General features: G+C 39.6%; 1 protein-coding gene across 1 annotated transcript in view; it reads left to right on the forward strand.

Annotated features, from left to right (window-relative positions):
- Positions 1 to 18,198, forward strand: part of TRPM6 (transient receptor potential cation channel subfamily M member 6) — a 135,037-nt gene that overhangs the window by 40,546 nt on the left and 76,293 nt on the right. Inside the window, exons 5-9 of the mRNA XM_079790084.1 lie at positions 3,240 to 3,453; positions 6,792 to 6,916; positions 11,518 to 11,689; positions 14,943 to 15,111; positions 16,550 to 16,673. Of these exons, the coding sequence (XP_079646210.1) occupies positions 3,240 to 3,453; positions 6,792 to 6,916; positions 11,518 to 11,689; positions 14,943 to 15,111; positions 16,550 to 16,673 (804 nt within the window). The remainder of the gene's footprint in view (positions 1 to 3,239; positions 3,454 to 6,791; positions 6,917 to 11,517; positions 11,690 to 14,942; positions 15,112 to 16,549; positions 16,674 to 18,198) is intronic.

Here is an 18,198-nt window from a genome sequence, read left to right on the forward strand (position 1 = left end):
TGCCTTCATTCTCCTCTCCAATCCTTTTTGGAAGCTGACGCTTAATATGTATGTAATTACACTGTATATAATTCTTTTTCATCTATTTGAGAAATATTTATTGGGTGCACATATTTTACTATGCCCCAAACAGCATGTGTTCCATGTACTAACATTGGTTTTGTTGGGGAGGAACAAACTTTCCTCTACTTTCAAGGTTCTCTGGCTGGTCTAATAGTCAAATAAATATGAGACAAATCAGTAAGAGAAAATAATCAAATTTAATACATACTTATGTATGGGAACCCTGCATATGTGAGAGAGTCAGAGCCCTACAAGCAGGAAAGGCTCAGAGGTAGAAAGGGTGATCTTGGTATATAAGACATCCTGAGCTAGGGATGAGGTAATGCATCTGGGGACTTCAACAGATCATTGCAGGGTGATAAGAAGAACAGACATTTAGTAAATAGAAGTTTGTCCTGCCCTATAGATAGCAGTTAAATGGAGGGGCTGAAGTTTCTCTTGAGCCTGAAGCTAAAATTACCTTTAGCTCAAAGTAATCTGCATACCATGGAGGCACATCTTGGGGTGGTCAATCTGAACCCCAGTCTAGTGAAGGAAACAGGAAATAAATATACAATTACCACAGAGGGTGGGGATGCTCTGCAAAGGGAATACAGGTTATTTGAGGGAATAAAAAGGTTAACTCCTGCTTTTCTGAGGCTGTGGCAAGGAAGTCATCTGAAAGTAGGGACAGCTACACTGAGACCAGAAAGATGAGTAGATGTTGGGTGTGTGGTGAGGCTCATGGGTAAGACCACTCCAGGCAAAAGCAATACCTTGTGCAAAGGCCAAGGTACATTTGGGAGAACTGAAAATATGGTTAGACAGACCCCCTGATCACAAATACATTTCACACTTAGCATTTGGCTCCTGTTCCATCCTATGGCAGCTGAGTGAGTGTTATTTGATCTCCAGAAGAGAAGTGTCTGCTCTTTATATTTAAGCCCAGATTTGCCCTTGTTTATGGTGAGCAGCAGGGAAGCTTGGAGAGCTGGGTTTTCATCTCCCTCCACTGCATTGGCCTTCCCAGTTGTTTCTCCCTACCACCACATTCCACAAAGGACTGGCGGTGAATCTTGGCCAGGCTGAGTCTACCTAACCTAGGGAAGGAGTTAGTTATAAAGGAGGAGGAGGGGAAAGAGTCATTAACCTTTAGCACAGTCTTTGGTTAGCCTTGGGGAGAAAGACTCTGGTGGCTGATAATTTAGTTAATCAAGGTTGTTTATCCTGAAATCTTAAGGAGAAATATCTTCTAGGACTTATAGTGGAAAGGGAGGGGCATCTGGGAGAAAGTTGGGGTAGAAAAAAGGTGAACTAAACCAGAGCTGCCCCCTCTGCCCTTATTCGTTATTTGGAGAAACATAAATCATTTCATGAAGGCCAACTTGTATCTTTTTCCTATTACTTGATTATATAATAAAGCCATGACAATTCAGTCTTCTCACTTGTAAATTGAATCCTAGTTGTCCTTAGATTCTTTCTACGACCCACATTCTGTGGTGGCTGCACCATCATGATGTTCACAAATTACAATATTTTAATTATGACATAATAGGATTATGTTTTATGAATTTCTAAGGTAAATGGAAAATTGTTTTAAATTGCTATCACATTCTGGAGGATAACATGATAATTCTGATTTGTATATCCACCTGTGGTTATTTTTGGTATAATTTTATAATTTATGTTTTTTTAAAATACGTTTTTATTAATTTCAGAGGAGAAGGGGGAGAGAGAGAGAGAGAGAGAGAGAGAGAGAGAGAGAGAGAGAGAGAGAAGAGAGAGATCAATGATGAGAGAGAATCATTAATCGGCTGCCTCCTGCATGCGCCCTACTAGGGATTGAGCCCACAACCTGGGCATGTGCCCTGACAGGAAATCGAACTGTGACCTCCTGGTTCATAGGTTAATGTTCAAACACTGAGCCACACCAGCTGGGCTAATTTATGTTTTTTTTATTGCCCCGCTTTCTTCCTGTAAATTTGACTTATTCTTGTTGTTGGTTGGCTTATGCTTGAGGAAGGCAACTTGTCTTAATGTGATTTTAGTGGTCCGTATATGGCTGCTTCTGCTGGAGAAAGAAAGCCAGTCAGACACTGTAACCTTGGGCAAAGTGCAGAATGCTTCTGGGGCTACCACTGGTTTGGATCTTCCTCTTCTTTCAGTTATATTGGCTAATCAAAAATATGACCCTTTTGTAAAAAGTATTTATTTTGGGATAATTATATATAAAGGAAATGGTTAGAATGTAAAATTTATAAGAAGTTAAATGTGGCCCTAGCTGGTTTGGCTCAGTGGATATAGCGGTGGCCTGCCGACTGAAAGGTACTGGGTTCGATTCTGGTCAAGGGCACATGCCCAGGTTTCGGGTTCGATCCCTGGTAGGGGGCGTGCAGGAGGCAGCCAATCAATGATTCTCTCATCATTGATGTTTCTATTTCTCTCCCCCTCTCCATTCCTCTCTGAAATAAATAAATAAAAAATGTTAAAAAACAACTTAAAAAAAAAGAAATTAAATGTGCATGCTTGTGGATCTTAATTTAAATTATGCAAATATATGAAATAGTCAAGTAAATTACAAGCCATAGCATTTATGAAAAATCCTGTTTCACTTATTTCTAAAAACTTTATTGTTTTGTTTTGTTTTTGTTCATCCTCACCGGAGGATATTTTTTCCCTTGATTTTTAGAGAGAGTGGAAGGGAAGGAGGGAGGGAGGAGGAGGAGAGAGAAACATCGATGTGAGAGAGATACATTGATTGGATGCCTTCCGCACACGCCCTGACCAGGGCTGGGGATTGAACCCATGACCCTTGGGTGTGCAGGCTGATGCTCTAACCACTTAGCAACACCAGCCATGACTCTAAAAACTTTTTTAAGCGGGTTTGCTGGAGTAGTGATTTTTGCCACTTTGAAGTGTTTCTGCCTCACCTGAGACCTTCTGAGAACATTAGTGGGCCAACCTTGAAAACCAGAGGAAGCCTTCCCACTGTGACTTGTAATTCCCAGAAGGAACTGAAAGGGCGTGTGGGCTCCGTTCAGAGTAAATATTTCCATTATGTGAAGATGAACTTTTGAAGAGATCTCAGACCTTGCCTTTCAAGTTTTGGTTATTTTAATTGCCTTTCTATGTGTTTATTATTACCTGGCATGTGTTTCTCACTATTTTATACACATGTGTATGTGCTTATCTTCTAGTATATTAGAACGTCTTATGATACAAAGTTGGATCACCTGTTACATTTGATGTTGAAAGAGTGGAAGATGGAATTGCCAAAGCTGGTGATCTCTGTCCACGGGGGCATCCAGAACTTCAAGATGCCCTCCAAACTCAAAGAGATCTTCAGCCAGGGTCTGGTCAAAGCTGCGGAGACAACGGGAGCGTGGATAATAACTGAAGGCATTAATTCTGGTAAAGTACACTCCCTCGTTACACATCTTTTTTCAATTCCCTCTTTCTAACTGTGAATCAAGCAGTATGACAGCTCATGTCCACTCTGCAGTGCTCCCAGGATGTGGTGGCATGAGGAAGAAAGATGAAAAGCATAATGACTGGCAAAGTAACCCAGAAGAACCCTAGACCTTTCCTGGAATGTGTTTTTACTATTGTTAAAATACACTATTTTTATATAACGTTGGGTAAGAGTTTCTGGTAAAAGGAAAATGTGTTTAAGACTATAGTGAGGTTAAAAAGGACATGGAATCCACGCAAGTATGTAGTATGTGGGCATGGACATGAGCTAAACTCACCATGGTTAAGTTCCAAGGCAATGGAAATCAGTGAGGTATGCAGCAATTGCATTGAGTGTATTGGTCATGTGGAGATAATTAACTCCACGATTGTCATTTCACTCACTGTCTCCATCACTGACTCTTTCATATTCTTTGAAATCTGATATTCAAGGACTTTATATAGTCGTCTCTGAACCTCTAACCCTACTCCTTTGCATCAGTATTTGTGAACTGTCTTCACATTAGAGACTCACTTGGGGGCTTTAAAAAATACAGATGCACAGACTTGACCCCAGATTAGAGTTTTTCAGGTTGGAGCTTTATAAGTGTGTCTAATGTGCAGCCAGGGTTGAGAACTTGCAACTTTACTAACCTCCTCTGTTAACAATCTCTTGTTATGATTTTGGCACCGGTTCTGAGGTCTGGGTTCTTTCTCAACACATTCTTTGACACCAGCTGGGTGTCCCATAATTCAACTCAATTCTGACACTCTATCTGGAAACAGCACTAGATTCCACGGGTTAAAGGCCCAGGCCCACAAGACTGTCCCCCCTTCAGATGCCAATCATAAGTCCAGGTTGTTACCTGTAGTTCTGACCAACTGGCTAGAAATCAGAGGTCCCCAAAGCACACTTCTTTGGTTCACTTAATTTGCTAGAGTGGATCACAGAATTTAGGAAACCAGTTTACTCACTGGATTACCAGTTTATTATTAAAAAATATAACTCAGAATCCCTCCCAGTCTCTGCCCCCTCCAAAGTTAACCACTATGCTGACTTCTAACACCATGATTAGTTTTTCTGGGTTTTATATTTTATATAAATGGAATCATAGGATGTGTACTAAAATATATATATTTTATGTACTAAATATATATTTTAGTACTCAGAAATAGCCAGGTGGAAGAGATGCATAGGGCAAGGTAAGTAGGGGGGAGGGGCACAGAGCTTCCATGCCCTCCCCTCTTCTCCACATGTTTACCCACTGGAAGCTCTTTAAACCCTGGACATTTGGTTTTTATGGAGGCTTCATCACATTGGCATGATTGATCAAGTCATTGGCCAATGCTGATTGAATTAATCTCAGCAGTCTACCATCCCTGGAGGTCAGGGGTTGGAACTGAGAGTTCCAGCCCTCTAAACGCTTGGTTGGTTCCCCTGGCAAACAGCCCCATCCTTTGGTGCAGTCCAAAAGTCACCTCATTAACATACCTTTGTTACGCTCATCACTTAAGAATTTCCATGGGTTTAAGGAGCTCTGTGTCAGGAATATATTTATTATTATGAATCACAGTATCACAGCATGGTTTTTCATTTTTCGTTTATTTCTCTCTTTTAATTTTGATTGGTCCTAGCCATTGTCTCCTATTAATTTCAGCCCATCCTTTAAGAGCTACATTGGATGCCAACATAACCATGAAGCATTCTCTATCTCAACTCACTTTTGTCTCTTAATCTCCATAGCGTTTACTGCCTATACCACTTGTAACATTCTATGCTTTTCTGTATAGGTATGAATGAGTCTGTGTATTAGCTCTCTTCCTGGTTTTGAGCTAGAGGCCAGGGCCTATAATTCTGCTGGGCATTGAGCAACACATGCTGATTTAACAAATCATTTCTTCTGACTGAAAGGAATGAAGGAAGCAAATGGTTGAAAACAAAGCAAAATAAAACCAAGGGATTTGGCTTGTCATTAATGGGTAATCTGCTTGTTTCTCGTGTACATTTTATTGCGATAATTATTGTTTCAGATTCTTGGAAGACAGTGAATGTGGCTGAGTTCTTAGTCCAGTACTTATTTTATTTCCAGTACAAAAGGGGTGGTTTGGGAAGTTTTGCAGAGTTCAGAAAAAGGTAGGCTTGGGCAAGGCTAACTAACTGCATCATGCATTATGTGCTTTATTTTAGTTATTGCCTTTTTTTTTAACATTTTAGGTTAGGATCAATTAAGGAACACAAATATAAGAGTGGGAAGACTATTGAAATAGGTTGTATGAACAAAGAAATGAGAAATGAGACATACTTGGAGCTTCCTTAAACAATAACTAGGTTCCCCCTAGCTTGATCGTCAGTTGGCTAGTCATCCTGATATGCCAAGGTTTTGGGTTCAATCTCTGGTCAGGACACATGTAAGAATCAACCAATGAATACATAAATAAGTGGTTACAACAAGTAGTTCTCTTAAGAAAAATCAGATTTCCTGGTTTGGAATCCAAGATCTACAATTGCAAGCTTTATAACCTTGAGCTAGTTACTTAACTTGTTTGTGCCTTAATTTTTATCTATAAAATTGACTAATGTACAAAGAAAGTTTCTACTTAAAGTGTAAATACATGTAAAACACTTAAAAAGAACATCTAGTGCATAGTAAGACTTGGCTGTTATGATTATTGCTACTAGTAATCCCAGAAGGGCAAACATTAATGTACTAGAGGCCCAATGCACGAAATTCGTGCAAGCGTAGGCCTTCCTTACCCTGGCTGCCGGCACCGGCTTCCCTCTGGCACCTGGGACCCGGGATTCCCTCACAGCCCTGGCTTTGTCTGGAAGGTCATCCAGAAGGACATCCTGTCTAATTAGCATATTATGCTTTTATTATTATAGATTAGCTCTGGAATCTTTGTGTATATAAAACTATTAAAATAATTTGCCTCAATGAAGCACAGGACAAATCTGAAGAATGTTTTACTGGGACATTGCAGAAGGTTAGAGAAGAAAAAATCCTTAGAGCATTTACGATTTCAGGGCTGGGCTTTGCAGGACATTCTGGTCAGACAAGTGTGGGGGCATAACATAACTGAGGTGGTAGGAGAAGAGAATTGTTCAGGTAAAGAGGTCAGTGAGAGGAATAAGAGGTGTCAAGAGGGAGTAGAGGAAGCCAAGATACAGAACCTAATTCCACTGTGTCAACAACTTTTCCTAAAATGGCCTTTTGTACAATTTGTCTTTTTCTGGGACTCATGGTATTTTTTTCATGATTTGTGAGTTAAAGCTTAACTTCTAAACTGGTTGTTCATAGGAGTGTCCAAACATGTTGGGGATGCCTTGAAAGCACATTTCTCCCAGTGCTTGAGAAAAATCTGGACAGTTGGAATCCCTCCGTGGGGTGTCATTGAGAACCAGAGAGATCTTATTGGAAAAGATGTAAGTAGACAATCCTTTCACAACAAAAGGAAACGGACATATATCCAATTGCCAACTTAGCGCTATACCTGTATATCTAATGGACATCTGGAATGTAATATATTCAAAACCAACTCCTGGCCTCCTACTGCCTCCCTTACCCTACCTTCGAAAATGACAAGCCCATCCCTGCAGTTGTTCAAGGAAAAAACTTTGGGCTCATCCTGGAATGATCTCTGTTTCATGCCTCAGACCTGATTGATCAGTAAATTATCTCAGCTTTAGTTTAAAAATATATCCAGAATCTGACCTCTTCTGTTACTGAGCAGGTCCAAGCTACCATTTTCTGTCACCTGAATGAATATTAAAGCCTTCTCTACTTTCCTTCTTGTCTCTTATTACAGTCTATTCTAAACACAGTAGCCAGGATGATTCTTCTAAAATATAAACTAGATCATGCTACTCTGTGAAAAATCCTTCAGTGGATCCAGTCTCACACAGAGTAATAGCCAAGCTTCTTGCTGTGGCGTGCATGTAGTGAAATGAGGGACATCATGATTTGGCCCTTCTCTTCTCTCATCTCATACTATTCTCTGCTTCATTCATTCCTGTGTGTTGATTCTCTGGTTCCATTAGTTTGTTTTTCTAAAGGGAATAGACTTGTCTAATTAGGTTTATGACTAATGGATATTTTTGGTAAGAATTTCAGATATTACAAAAGGTCTGAAGAAGAAAGATAACTTCTGTTAATGCCTTGGTGTGTATTATTCCATATGTATAAATGTGCATATGTATAGTATAAACAGTTTGTATGTAAAATAAGTACCGTATTTTCCGGCGTATAAGACGACTTTTTAACCCAGGAAAATCTTATACACCCAGTTGTCTTATACGCCAGAAAATACGGTAATAGTAAATAGGCTTTTCGCCCAAGTCTCTCTCATGAATAGAGTGTCAGGTACTGTAATAATAGAAACCCACTACTATGAATCTGTTTTTTAGCTTAACTGTTTAGCATAGTTATTTTTCTATGTCAATTAATATAGACATGCTTATGGTTTATTTTAACTTCCATTTTGGAAAATTTAAACATATTAAAGAGTATATAGATTAGAATAATGAACTCCTATATTCCCATCTCCTGGCTTCAACTTATGAACTTATAGTCAATTTTATTTCATCTGTTTCCTTATCTGCTCCACACCTCCTTCCTCTGTTATTTTGAAGCAAATTCCTGACATTAAATAATTTCATTGGTAAATATTTTAGTAGGTATTTCTAAAATATGTGGACAATTAGAAATATAGTAGTCACATTGCCATGATCATACCTAAAAATTAACAATAATTCCTGAATATCATAAAATATCCAGTCTGTGTTCAAGTTTCTGATTGTTTCATAATTTTTTAGTTGTTTGATTTCATTATCCAAAAAAGTTACCTGCATTGTGATGGGTTGATAAGACTTTGAGTCACTTATTTGTTTAATTGAGTCACTTTAAATCACCTTTAATCTATAGATTTTCCCCTCCATCTCCTTTTTTTTTTTTGGTCAATTTATTTGTTGAAGACACTGGGTCATTTGTCCTGAAGTTTCCCACAAGACTTTGCAGATTTAACCTCTTATAGAAGGGTTTAGTCTGTTTCTCTGTCTCTTGTAAATTGGTAGTTTGATCCAAAGATATGATCAGATTCAGGTTCTATTTGTGCAAGTTTACACCACAAGAGGAGATGTGTCCTTCCCTGGTAACATATGATATCTCGTTTTATGATGTCATTGCCTACATTCATTTCAATAGGGTTGCAAAATGCTTATATATATATATATATATATATATATATATATATATATATATATATATATATATTATAATGTTCTTTCTTCATTTATTAGATTAAACACTCCATAGAGAAAAACATTTTATTATCAGCAATAGTTTACCTTTTGGTACACTTGTATAGAAGAGGGTAGAATAAATGCTTGACTCTTTCTCTTTATTTACCAGTTTATAAAACAATAAGTTTGTTATCTACCATCCTCCAAGGTGAGCCATATATATAGATATATTTTTTTAATTCATGAATTTCAACATATTTAATATATTTCAGTCCATTACAGTTATTCTTATTCATGCTCAAATTGTCTCCTTTTGCCCAGTAGAGCCTTTTTGCATTGTCTCTGGAGTCCTTTTAACATAAATAATTCTAGTCATTTTTCATAGCTTCCTGGCATTTTGGTATAAAAAATGTTCCAGGCTCATTGTATATATATTTTGCTTCTGGAGAAATGGATGTGTGCTTTTAGTGGGAAATAGTACTAACAGACCAAATTCTGGAGTGCTAGGAGTCCATTTTGATTTTTCATGCCTTATAATATTACACTGTATTAAAGTACTATAAATTTATTTAACTATTCCTTTACTATTATTTACTTAGATGATTTCCTGTTTTTCATTATTGCAAAAATAATATTGATGTTATAATAAGATATATAAATCTTTTCTTGCAATTTTTAATAGTACTTTATTATTATATTTACAGATGAGTAGCTTCCGTTGAAACCAACTTTTACAGAATCCTTCTTTTTTAAAAAAATTGTGGACAGTATTACAGATGTCCCCCATCCCCACCCCTCCATTTACTCCCCTCTAACTAGCCCCTGCCCCACCCCAGGACACTATTGTCTGTGTCCATGGGCTATGCATAAGATATATAAATCTTTGAAGTTAGCTGGCTTTATTTCCTTCAAAGTAATTCTCAAAGTAGAGTGTTTTGGCTAGTTGGCATCCACCTTTCAAAATGTTACTCATTGGCTTCCAGAAAGGTAGTAATAGTTGACATTTCTACCAGTAGGGTGTGAGGGTGTCCAATCCTCTGTTCCATTGCTAGCTCTGGGTATTCTGGCCTTTGAAAAACTTTGCCATCTTCATTGATCGGACTGTCGGACTGTTGGGCCTCAGGGGGAGGGTAGGAGAGGGTGGGGGTAGCGGGGAGAGATCAACCAAAGGACTTGTGTGCATGCATTCGAGCCTAACCAATGGTTAAGGACAACAGGGGGGTGGGGGCATCCGTGGGGAGGGGTGTGGGATGGGAATGGGGGGATGAGGACAAATATGTGACACCTTAATCAATAAAGAAATTTAAAAAAAGAAAGAAAGCTGATAATAAAAAAAAAGAAAAAGAAAAACTTTGCCATCTTGATCGGTATAAAATAACACCTACTTGTTCTTACTTACATGTCTTTTGATCACTAATGTTGTTTCTGAGCATTTTCTTTTTCTTTTTTTTAATATACTTCATTGATTTTTTACAGAGAGGAAGGGAGAGAGATAGAGAGTTAGAAACATCGATGTGAGAGAAACATCGATCAGCTGCCTCCTGCACAGATGTGCCCGCAACCAAGGTACATGCCCTTGACCGGAATCGAACCTGGGACCTTTCAGTCCGTAGGCTGACGCTCTATCCACTGAACCAAACCGATTTCGGCATTTCTGAGCATTTTCAAGCATGGTTATTGTTTTTGAAAGACCTTTTATATTGTAATTCAGTCTGTTCACATTTCTGTTTGTCATGTATGCTGCATTTCCTCCAGTTTTTTAAAATATCATTTATGATCATTCCATAAATAAAAAATATATATTAAATCTGTCAATCATTTGCTCTTTGTTTCTGGCCTCAGTGTTACCTTTAGAAATTATAAAGGTAACTTTTTAAGAATAATGCAAGTTCAATAGCACGGGCACCCACCCCCCTTGCTCAGCAAGATAAGCCCACTGACCATTATTTAGGAATAATGTTTGTAAAGCTTATAGTGCTTTTTATATTCATTATTTCTTTTTAAGTCTCTGATGTAGAAATTCTTGCCATCTTCATTTATACATGAAGAAAATTAGTCTCAGGAAGGAGGTAGAGATTACCTAGAAGTAGTTAGAAGAGTTTGGACTTAAATTTGGGCTCTCCAATTCCAAATCCTGTCCTCTCATCTTGAAAAACAATTAAGAATGGGAAGAGCATAAGGAAGAGTCAGTAAATGTTAACGATCTGGATGTTTTATATAGAATGAATTGCCATTTGGTTGTCTGCTGCTACTCATCTCATTTGGAATACTAGAAAAAAAATCTCTGTCAAAATATTATTCTGGAATAGATCTTCTAAAGGCATGTTTTCTGGACAATGATGTAATCTGTGTAAAGATGCAGATTCTTGAACTGTTTTTCAATCTTCTGAAGCAAGGTAAGTACTGAAATTGAAAAGAAATACTCCGAACCATTTTTAGCAATGTGGCAGTGCTGTGACATCCAAGCACATGGTCAGTGGGCTTATATTGCTGAGCAAGGGGTGTGCCCATGCTATTGAACTTGCATCATTGAGTCCTACTATGTGTGACTAGAACTGCATACTAGTCACACATAGTAGGACATATCGCTCAATAAAAAATGGGAAATTTAAAAAAAACACAAATTGATCCTTCCCCACAGATAGCTTGAAAAGCACTGTTCTTGGTAGCAAGTTGTGCTTTTCAACCTCAACAAGAACAAACCTCTGTAGTGCATAGAGACAGGCCTTTGGAGCAGCTGAACTGAGGGAAGGACCTTGAGCTCTGACCCTCCCTTGTCCTTGCAGGTGGTGTGCCTGTACCAGACCCTGGGAAACCCCCTCAGCAAGCTCACTACACTCAACAGCATGCATTCCTACTTCATCCTGTCCGATGACGGGACTGTGGGCAAGTATGGGAATGAGATGAAGCTCAGGAGGAACCTGGAAAAGTACCTTTCTCTGCAGAAAATACACAGCTGTGAGTACCACAGGGGTCCAGCCAGCAGGTCCTGCTGTGGAGCTGGCTGCTCCATTGCCATCTGTATAGAGGGGAGAGGTCCAAGGCAGCCCCTGCCTTAATGTGTGTGAGCCCACAACCAGAAGAAAACAGGATGTGCGGTGGTACGGAGCTGTGAGTGACAGTTGGGAGAAAGGAAAAATATGTAGTATTTTATGAGGGACAGTATAGACCGGGGAGGTTTTGTGGAAGGGTGGGGACTTTAGCAGAGCGCCCAGAAATCCTTAGGGTTGGATGCATGGAGGAAGAAAGGAGGCAATGGGATTGGCTGAAGAGCAGGAAGGAGACTGGCCTGAGAAGACCAGGGGTGTGACCTTTGATACTCAGGGGAGATGACATTTCATTTGTGGGTAGGGTTACCCCAGACAGGGAAGAGGTTGAAATCAGACAGAGCTTTTAGAAATAGGAACCGTAGAAGGTATCCATGCTGTGTCCTGCTCACAGTGGTGCTTTGAGATGGCCATTTGGTAGTATCTACAGGAGGGAGAGGTGAGCGAGGGCCACTTTCGGTGAGCATCCTTGAGTGGAGAGGTGGGAATCCTTGCAGGGAGGAGGAGGGCTGGGTGCTGCCGGGAGAAATGGAGACTTTTTGTTCAAGGCAGCAGAAGGTGGGATGCTGCCTCTTTGATGAGTTAAATCTTCCACAAAACATTCCACCTTTTGGGGCAGAGGGCCAGGGAGCAGGAAGGCCTCGGTGGGCATAAGTCATCTTCAGCCTTTGACTTTTGGCTGGGAAAGGCTGCACATCTTTTGAATTTGGGGTCTTGATCCCCTCAGGCAGCAGAATTTAGTGAGGTCAGACAGATCAAAGCTCTGTCATTTATTCCCTGAAACCTTGGACAATAGAGTTAACAACTGTCAAATTGTGTTCTTAATATAAAATGCAAGGAACTCCCCACTTCTACCTTTTGTGGGGAATGTTAATGGAGATAAAATGTGTTAGATGTACCTGGAATGGTGCTGGATACATAGTATGTCCTCAATAAATGTCTGTCCCTCCCTCCCTCCCTTCCTTACTTCCTTCCTCCCCCCCTCCTTTTTCTTTTTTAATCTCTAAACCAAGAGCACAGGAGTTTTCACTTGGAACTACACACCCGAGGCCAGTGTCTGTTTCTTTCTTTCCTTTTATCTTTCTTTGGTACAGGGATCATCTCCTAGTTGAGTTTGGGGGCGTGCATGGGACTCTGGGAATTGTGCCCACTTAGAGCTTAGTGTGAATGAAGGTTGGAGGCTCCTTTACCTTTAGGTCAGGAAAGGGGAGAGAGGATCAGGTGTGTGGCCCTCTGTGGGGTGGGGGTGGATAGGGGAAGGGAGAGCCACAGAGACGAGGACAGGTCAGGGATTGCCCTGAAGGGATCTGAAATATCAGTTACCTGGAATGTCCTGTTGCCCCTGTTGACCTGTGTTCACCACAGAAATTGTTCAGGGGTCTGTACAGCACTATAATGTGTGCCCCAGGAGAGCAAAGTCTTTGTCTTTCTTATTTCCTACTCATTTCCCATTTGAGGATGAGTGAAAGCCGCTACTTACAAATACTGGCAAGGAACATTCCTGCTTTCAAAGACCTTGAAACTTCACATTTATTAGGAGGGTTATTCAGTGCTTGTGTAGGAAGAATGTGGAGTCAATTTCAGTGGACTGGTAACATTTATAAATTCTATGGAGAACCAATATTAAAACAGCAAAAATAGTAAGCCACCAGCACACACGCACACACACATACACACACACCCCAAACATACATACACACATATAAACATACACACACACAAACATACACACACACACACACACACACACACACACATGCATGGAAGGAAGGAAGGAGGTAAAAGCCCTTAACAAACCCCAAATTCTTAGTTATCAAAGCTGATTTTTATACCTACCATGATCACTAAGAAGGCTATTATATTTATATATGTCATTGATGTGATTAAAAAGGGATTTACTTGGATCTAATGAAAATACTTAAATATTTGGGTGATTTCTTAATCTTATTTTAAAGCTAGGCTTCTTGGCGTCCATGCTAAATCTTTGACATTGGCAGAAAGTACTTACCAAAAAAAACCAAAACAAATCTATAATAATAAAAGCATAATATGCTAATTAGACCAGATGACCTTCCAGACAAAGCCTTGGTGGCGGGGGCCAAGGCAGAGGCGGCCGCCGAGACAGCGGAAGGCCGAGCCCCTTGCACAAATTTCGTGCATGGGGCCTCTAGTAAGTAAGTAAGTAAGTAAATAAATAAATAAATAAAATTTACTGAAGTAAAAAGTTGCTATAGGAATCTCTGGGTTCAGCCATTTGAAATGTGGCTAATATCAGTTCCTGTTTTGCAAGCTTCTAGGACAGATCATATGCCTTGGCATCTCTTCACCATCTAACCCTCGATGATGTGAGGGGGCCCTTTTCTGGGATGGCTGTTCCAGGAGTTTTTAATTTGAGGTGAAATATTGTATTTGGGTGTCCCCCAAAATATATACATACACACTTTGAATAATTATAAAGGCAGTGTTTATTAAAATACGTTTCATTTTCAAAATGTAAAAGTGTGTTACATTTTTGGGGTTACCCTGTATATACCCATGTATATGGTTCTAAAAATATAAATAGGATCATACTATGCATTTTATTTCGTAACTTTTGTTGACTTAATATTTTCAAAAAAGAATGACTCCAAAGTCTTTTTTGTCTTCCTTACTTTAGTAAAGTAATATATAGTCATGATAAGAAATTCAAGCAGTGAAAAATGTAATGAATTGAAATGTAAGTCTTTGAGTGTTGCCCTTTCCATCTTGTTCATAGAAATAATCACCATTAAAAGTTGATTGAATTGGCAAAATGTTGATAATTTTTGAAGATGAATGATGGGTGTATTGGGATCCATTATATTATTTTGCTTTCTTTCATATAGGTTTGAAATTTTCTACTATAAAAAGTTAAAAATTTCTTGAAGACTACTTATTTAAAAAAAATTACTGAAAGCCTTTAGCTATTTTTTTAATCCAGAGAAAGTTTGAAGATACTATGTTTATTTAAAGTCCAAGCTTCTGCTTGTCTTGGACTTTGCAAGCCTGAGTCAAAAAGAGAGAGGGGGTAGAACAGGTAACAAATGTCTGTGGTGACATTTCCAGTTGTGTCCGGAAATAGAATGGCTGGTTGGCCAAGATAGGTTGCTTTGTAACATTTTTGTATTGTTTGTCATCTGAAATAGGCTCAAGACAAGGCGTGCCCCTGGTGGGGCTGGTGGTGGAAGGAGGTCCCAATGTCATCCTCTCGGTGTGGGAGACTGTGAAAGACAAACACCCAGTGGTGGTGTGTGAAGGCACTGGCAGGGCGGCCGACCTCCTGGCCTTCACCCACAAACACTTGGCAGATGAAGGGTAAGTGGTTGGCTCTCACTTCAGAAACTGCCGTGACTGTCCCTTCGTTTTAGTTCTTTAAGCTCTGTTTTCATGTGGGCCGGATATCCTTGTGCAAGGGGCTCGGCCTCCCGTTGTCCCGGTGGCCGCCTCTGCCTTGGCCCCCGCCGCCAAGGCTTTGTCTGGAAGGTCATCCAGTCTAATTAGCATATTATGCTTTTATTATTATAGATTTGTTGGTTGTTTTTTTTTTTGGCAGAGGTGGAGACTGGAATTCATTTTTCAGTGGTTTTTGTATTTATCAACTAAAATGCACACCAGTGATGCAAGTTGCTGTTTCCCCGAGCTGAAGAATGGCCTGCCTCTAAGGTACGCTTGAGGCTTGTCTGAGCTCCTGGGAAAAGCATTGCAGGGAGAGTGAGGGAGGAGATGCTTCTGCAAATGGCCATTAAGGCTGAAAAATTCTGCAGTGAGTGAGGAAACCATTGTGACAAGATCACCTTCAAAGAAAATAGCAGGAATTGGAGAAATTAACATTCTGACGTTTATATAACGTATTTTGTGTTCATTTTAGTTTTTAATTTTTCCCCCCATTTATTTATTTATTTATTTATTTATTTATTTATTATTTTTAAAATATATTTTTATTGATTTCATAGCGGAAGGGAAAAGGAGAGAGAGATAGAAACATCAGTGATGAGAAAGAATCATTGATCGGCTGCTTCCTGTATGCCCCACACTGGAGATTGAGCCATAACTCAAGCATGTGCCCCTGACTGGGAATTGAACTGTAATCTGGTTTATAGGTTGACACTCAACCACTGAGCCACGCCGGCCTGGCTCTTTCCCCCCTTTTAAATAAGAAGGTGATTTTTGTCTAGCCATCCCTATATCCACTATGGTTCTTCCCATTTCAAAAGCATTCCCGTTTTAAAGTGCTAATGAACTAAAATACTGATCCTGCTAATTTACTTAATAAACACTCATGCTTATGCTGTAACTGCTTTCTGACGATTATTTCCTTACCGGTTATCTCCTTTTCAGCCCTCGGCTCTCTGCTTTCACCCTCCACCCTCTTCCTTATCCTTTCACACCTTTCCCTTTCCTAAAGTCACCCTCTATGAGTGGTTCTTGAACTTTTTGGGGTTTCAGATCCTTTTGAGAATTCTATGTCCATAACTTCGGAAGATGGATAGCCTCCTGGAAATCTACCAGCTCGAGAACCTTGCCCAAGTTTAGTCTTTCCAGGATCATGGCCGATCAGTCTGTTCTCACTTTCAAATTCAGGTTTCTGGTGCCCCTGCCTCTCTTTGCTTCCTGCTCATTTTCTTCCTGGGCAGAACTGTGCATAGAAACCTCTCAGTCAGGTCGGGCAGACGGCTGGTTTTCTCGTACTGTTGTTGCTGACTGTTCCCTTCTCTGCATTATGTCAAGTCCCAGCCATTTCTCTCTCTCCCAGGACCCTCCGTCCTCAGGTGAAGGAGGAGATCACCTGCATGATTCAGAACACTTTCAACTTCAGTCTTAAACAGACCAAGCACCTTTTTCAAATTCTAATGGAGTGCATGGTACACAGGGATTCTGTGAGTATGATGAAGTGATGACTCAATCGACTTAAAAAATGCTAATTTTTAACAATTGTACTGTTTACTTTTATAATTTTTAAAAGTATGGAGTTTTTCACTTTTAACTTTGTAACTCTACAGAACTTGACCCTTAGTTGAGTAACTTGGCTTCTTAACCCCGCACCCCCTTTTTTCAAATTCCGAAGGAATTTAGGAAAAAGCACTTAGCATAGCAATAGTACATAAAAGTGATTAATTTAGAGGAAATTACACATACGTCTTTTCAGTGGTTAAAGGAACAGCTTCCTGTCTTAAGTGATCTCCAGTCTGCTGGGCCAGAGGACTTCATCAGGCATCCTGAGTAAATCCTGCAGGAAATCTAAGGACCCACTGGCAATGGGAAATGTGACCATATACTTTGGGATAGAAAACGGAGTCTATACGCTATGAGCTACGAACATAATATAGAGTCAGGACAATATCTTAGTATTTTAGGGTACTTTGATGAAAATTGTTATCAATGATTGAATAATATGAAGATGACAATTACGGTAAATATGCAGATATGTTACGATTTACAGTGATCTTTCCAGAATTTGAAGGCTGGGCCCAATTATACAAGATTTTGATCATCTTTAAGCACCTGGCCTTAAAAAAACCAATTGAACAAGTCCTGGCTAGACAAAGCATGGCTAAACATAAGTGAAAAAGCCTTGGGGTTTTAGTTGACCTAATAACAGCAAAAGTAACACCATGACTATAATTAGCAGTGTGCTTTCAGATATGTATTTCACCCCAAATAGCCCCATGAGTGAGTTCAATATGGCAGTGATTGTTTATTTCAGTTTCAGAGAAGACGGAGCTGAAGCCTACAGAAATTAAGTTATTTACCCTGAGTATGAAGTTATGAAATAGTAGAGTTGAAACTTGAGCTCAGAGTTGAAATTTTATACACTTTTTAAGAAAAGGACATGCTAAAGAGATTACCCTTATATTTGCCTCTTCCTGTCATCAAGGAAAATTACCAATGAGCAGTGATGTAATACTAAGAGGGACCTAGAGAAGGTTACTAAGGGTTTGCACATTACAGGAACTAGGTTCTCAGGTCCTTTGTAATTGAAGTTGGACTTTACTCATGCACACAGAGGGGCTGTAAGGTGGAGGGAACCAGTGTCTGAATTGTAGAAGCATAGTTTTTCTGTCTTCATGAGACCTTGGAGGTTAGGGTGCCTCTCATTATGTGGGTGAGGAACCTCAGATTCAGGGTCATAAGATGTTGACCCAAGTTTGACTAGTTAGTGGCATATGTAGGCCTAGAACTTGCCAATCTAGGCTCTTTTTTGTTGAACAGCCCTTTCTACTATATCAAATATATTTTCATTTGGAAAGACTGAGATACATTCATTACCATCAGGAGACCTTTTATAGTAATAAATAATGTCCTTCTTTGTCTTAAAAACATTAGTCGCATGCCGGGATGCACGGGGCACTTTGACATTGTGATGGCAGCCTGTGTTGTCCACTGTACTTGCTCATTGGGTGC

Source organism: Cnephaeus nilssonii, assembly GCF_951640355.1.
Source record: "Cnephaeus nilssonii genome assembly, chromosome: 14".
NCBI lineage: Eukaryota > Metazoa > Chordata > Mammalia > Chiroptera > Vespertilionidae > Cnephaeus > Cnephaeus nilssonii.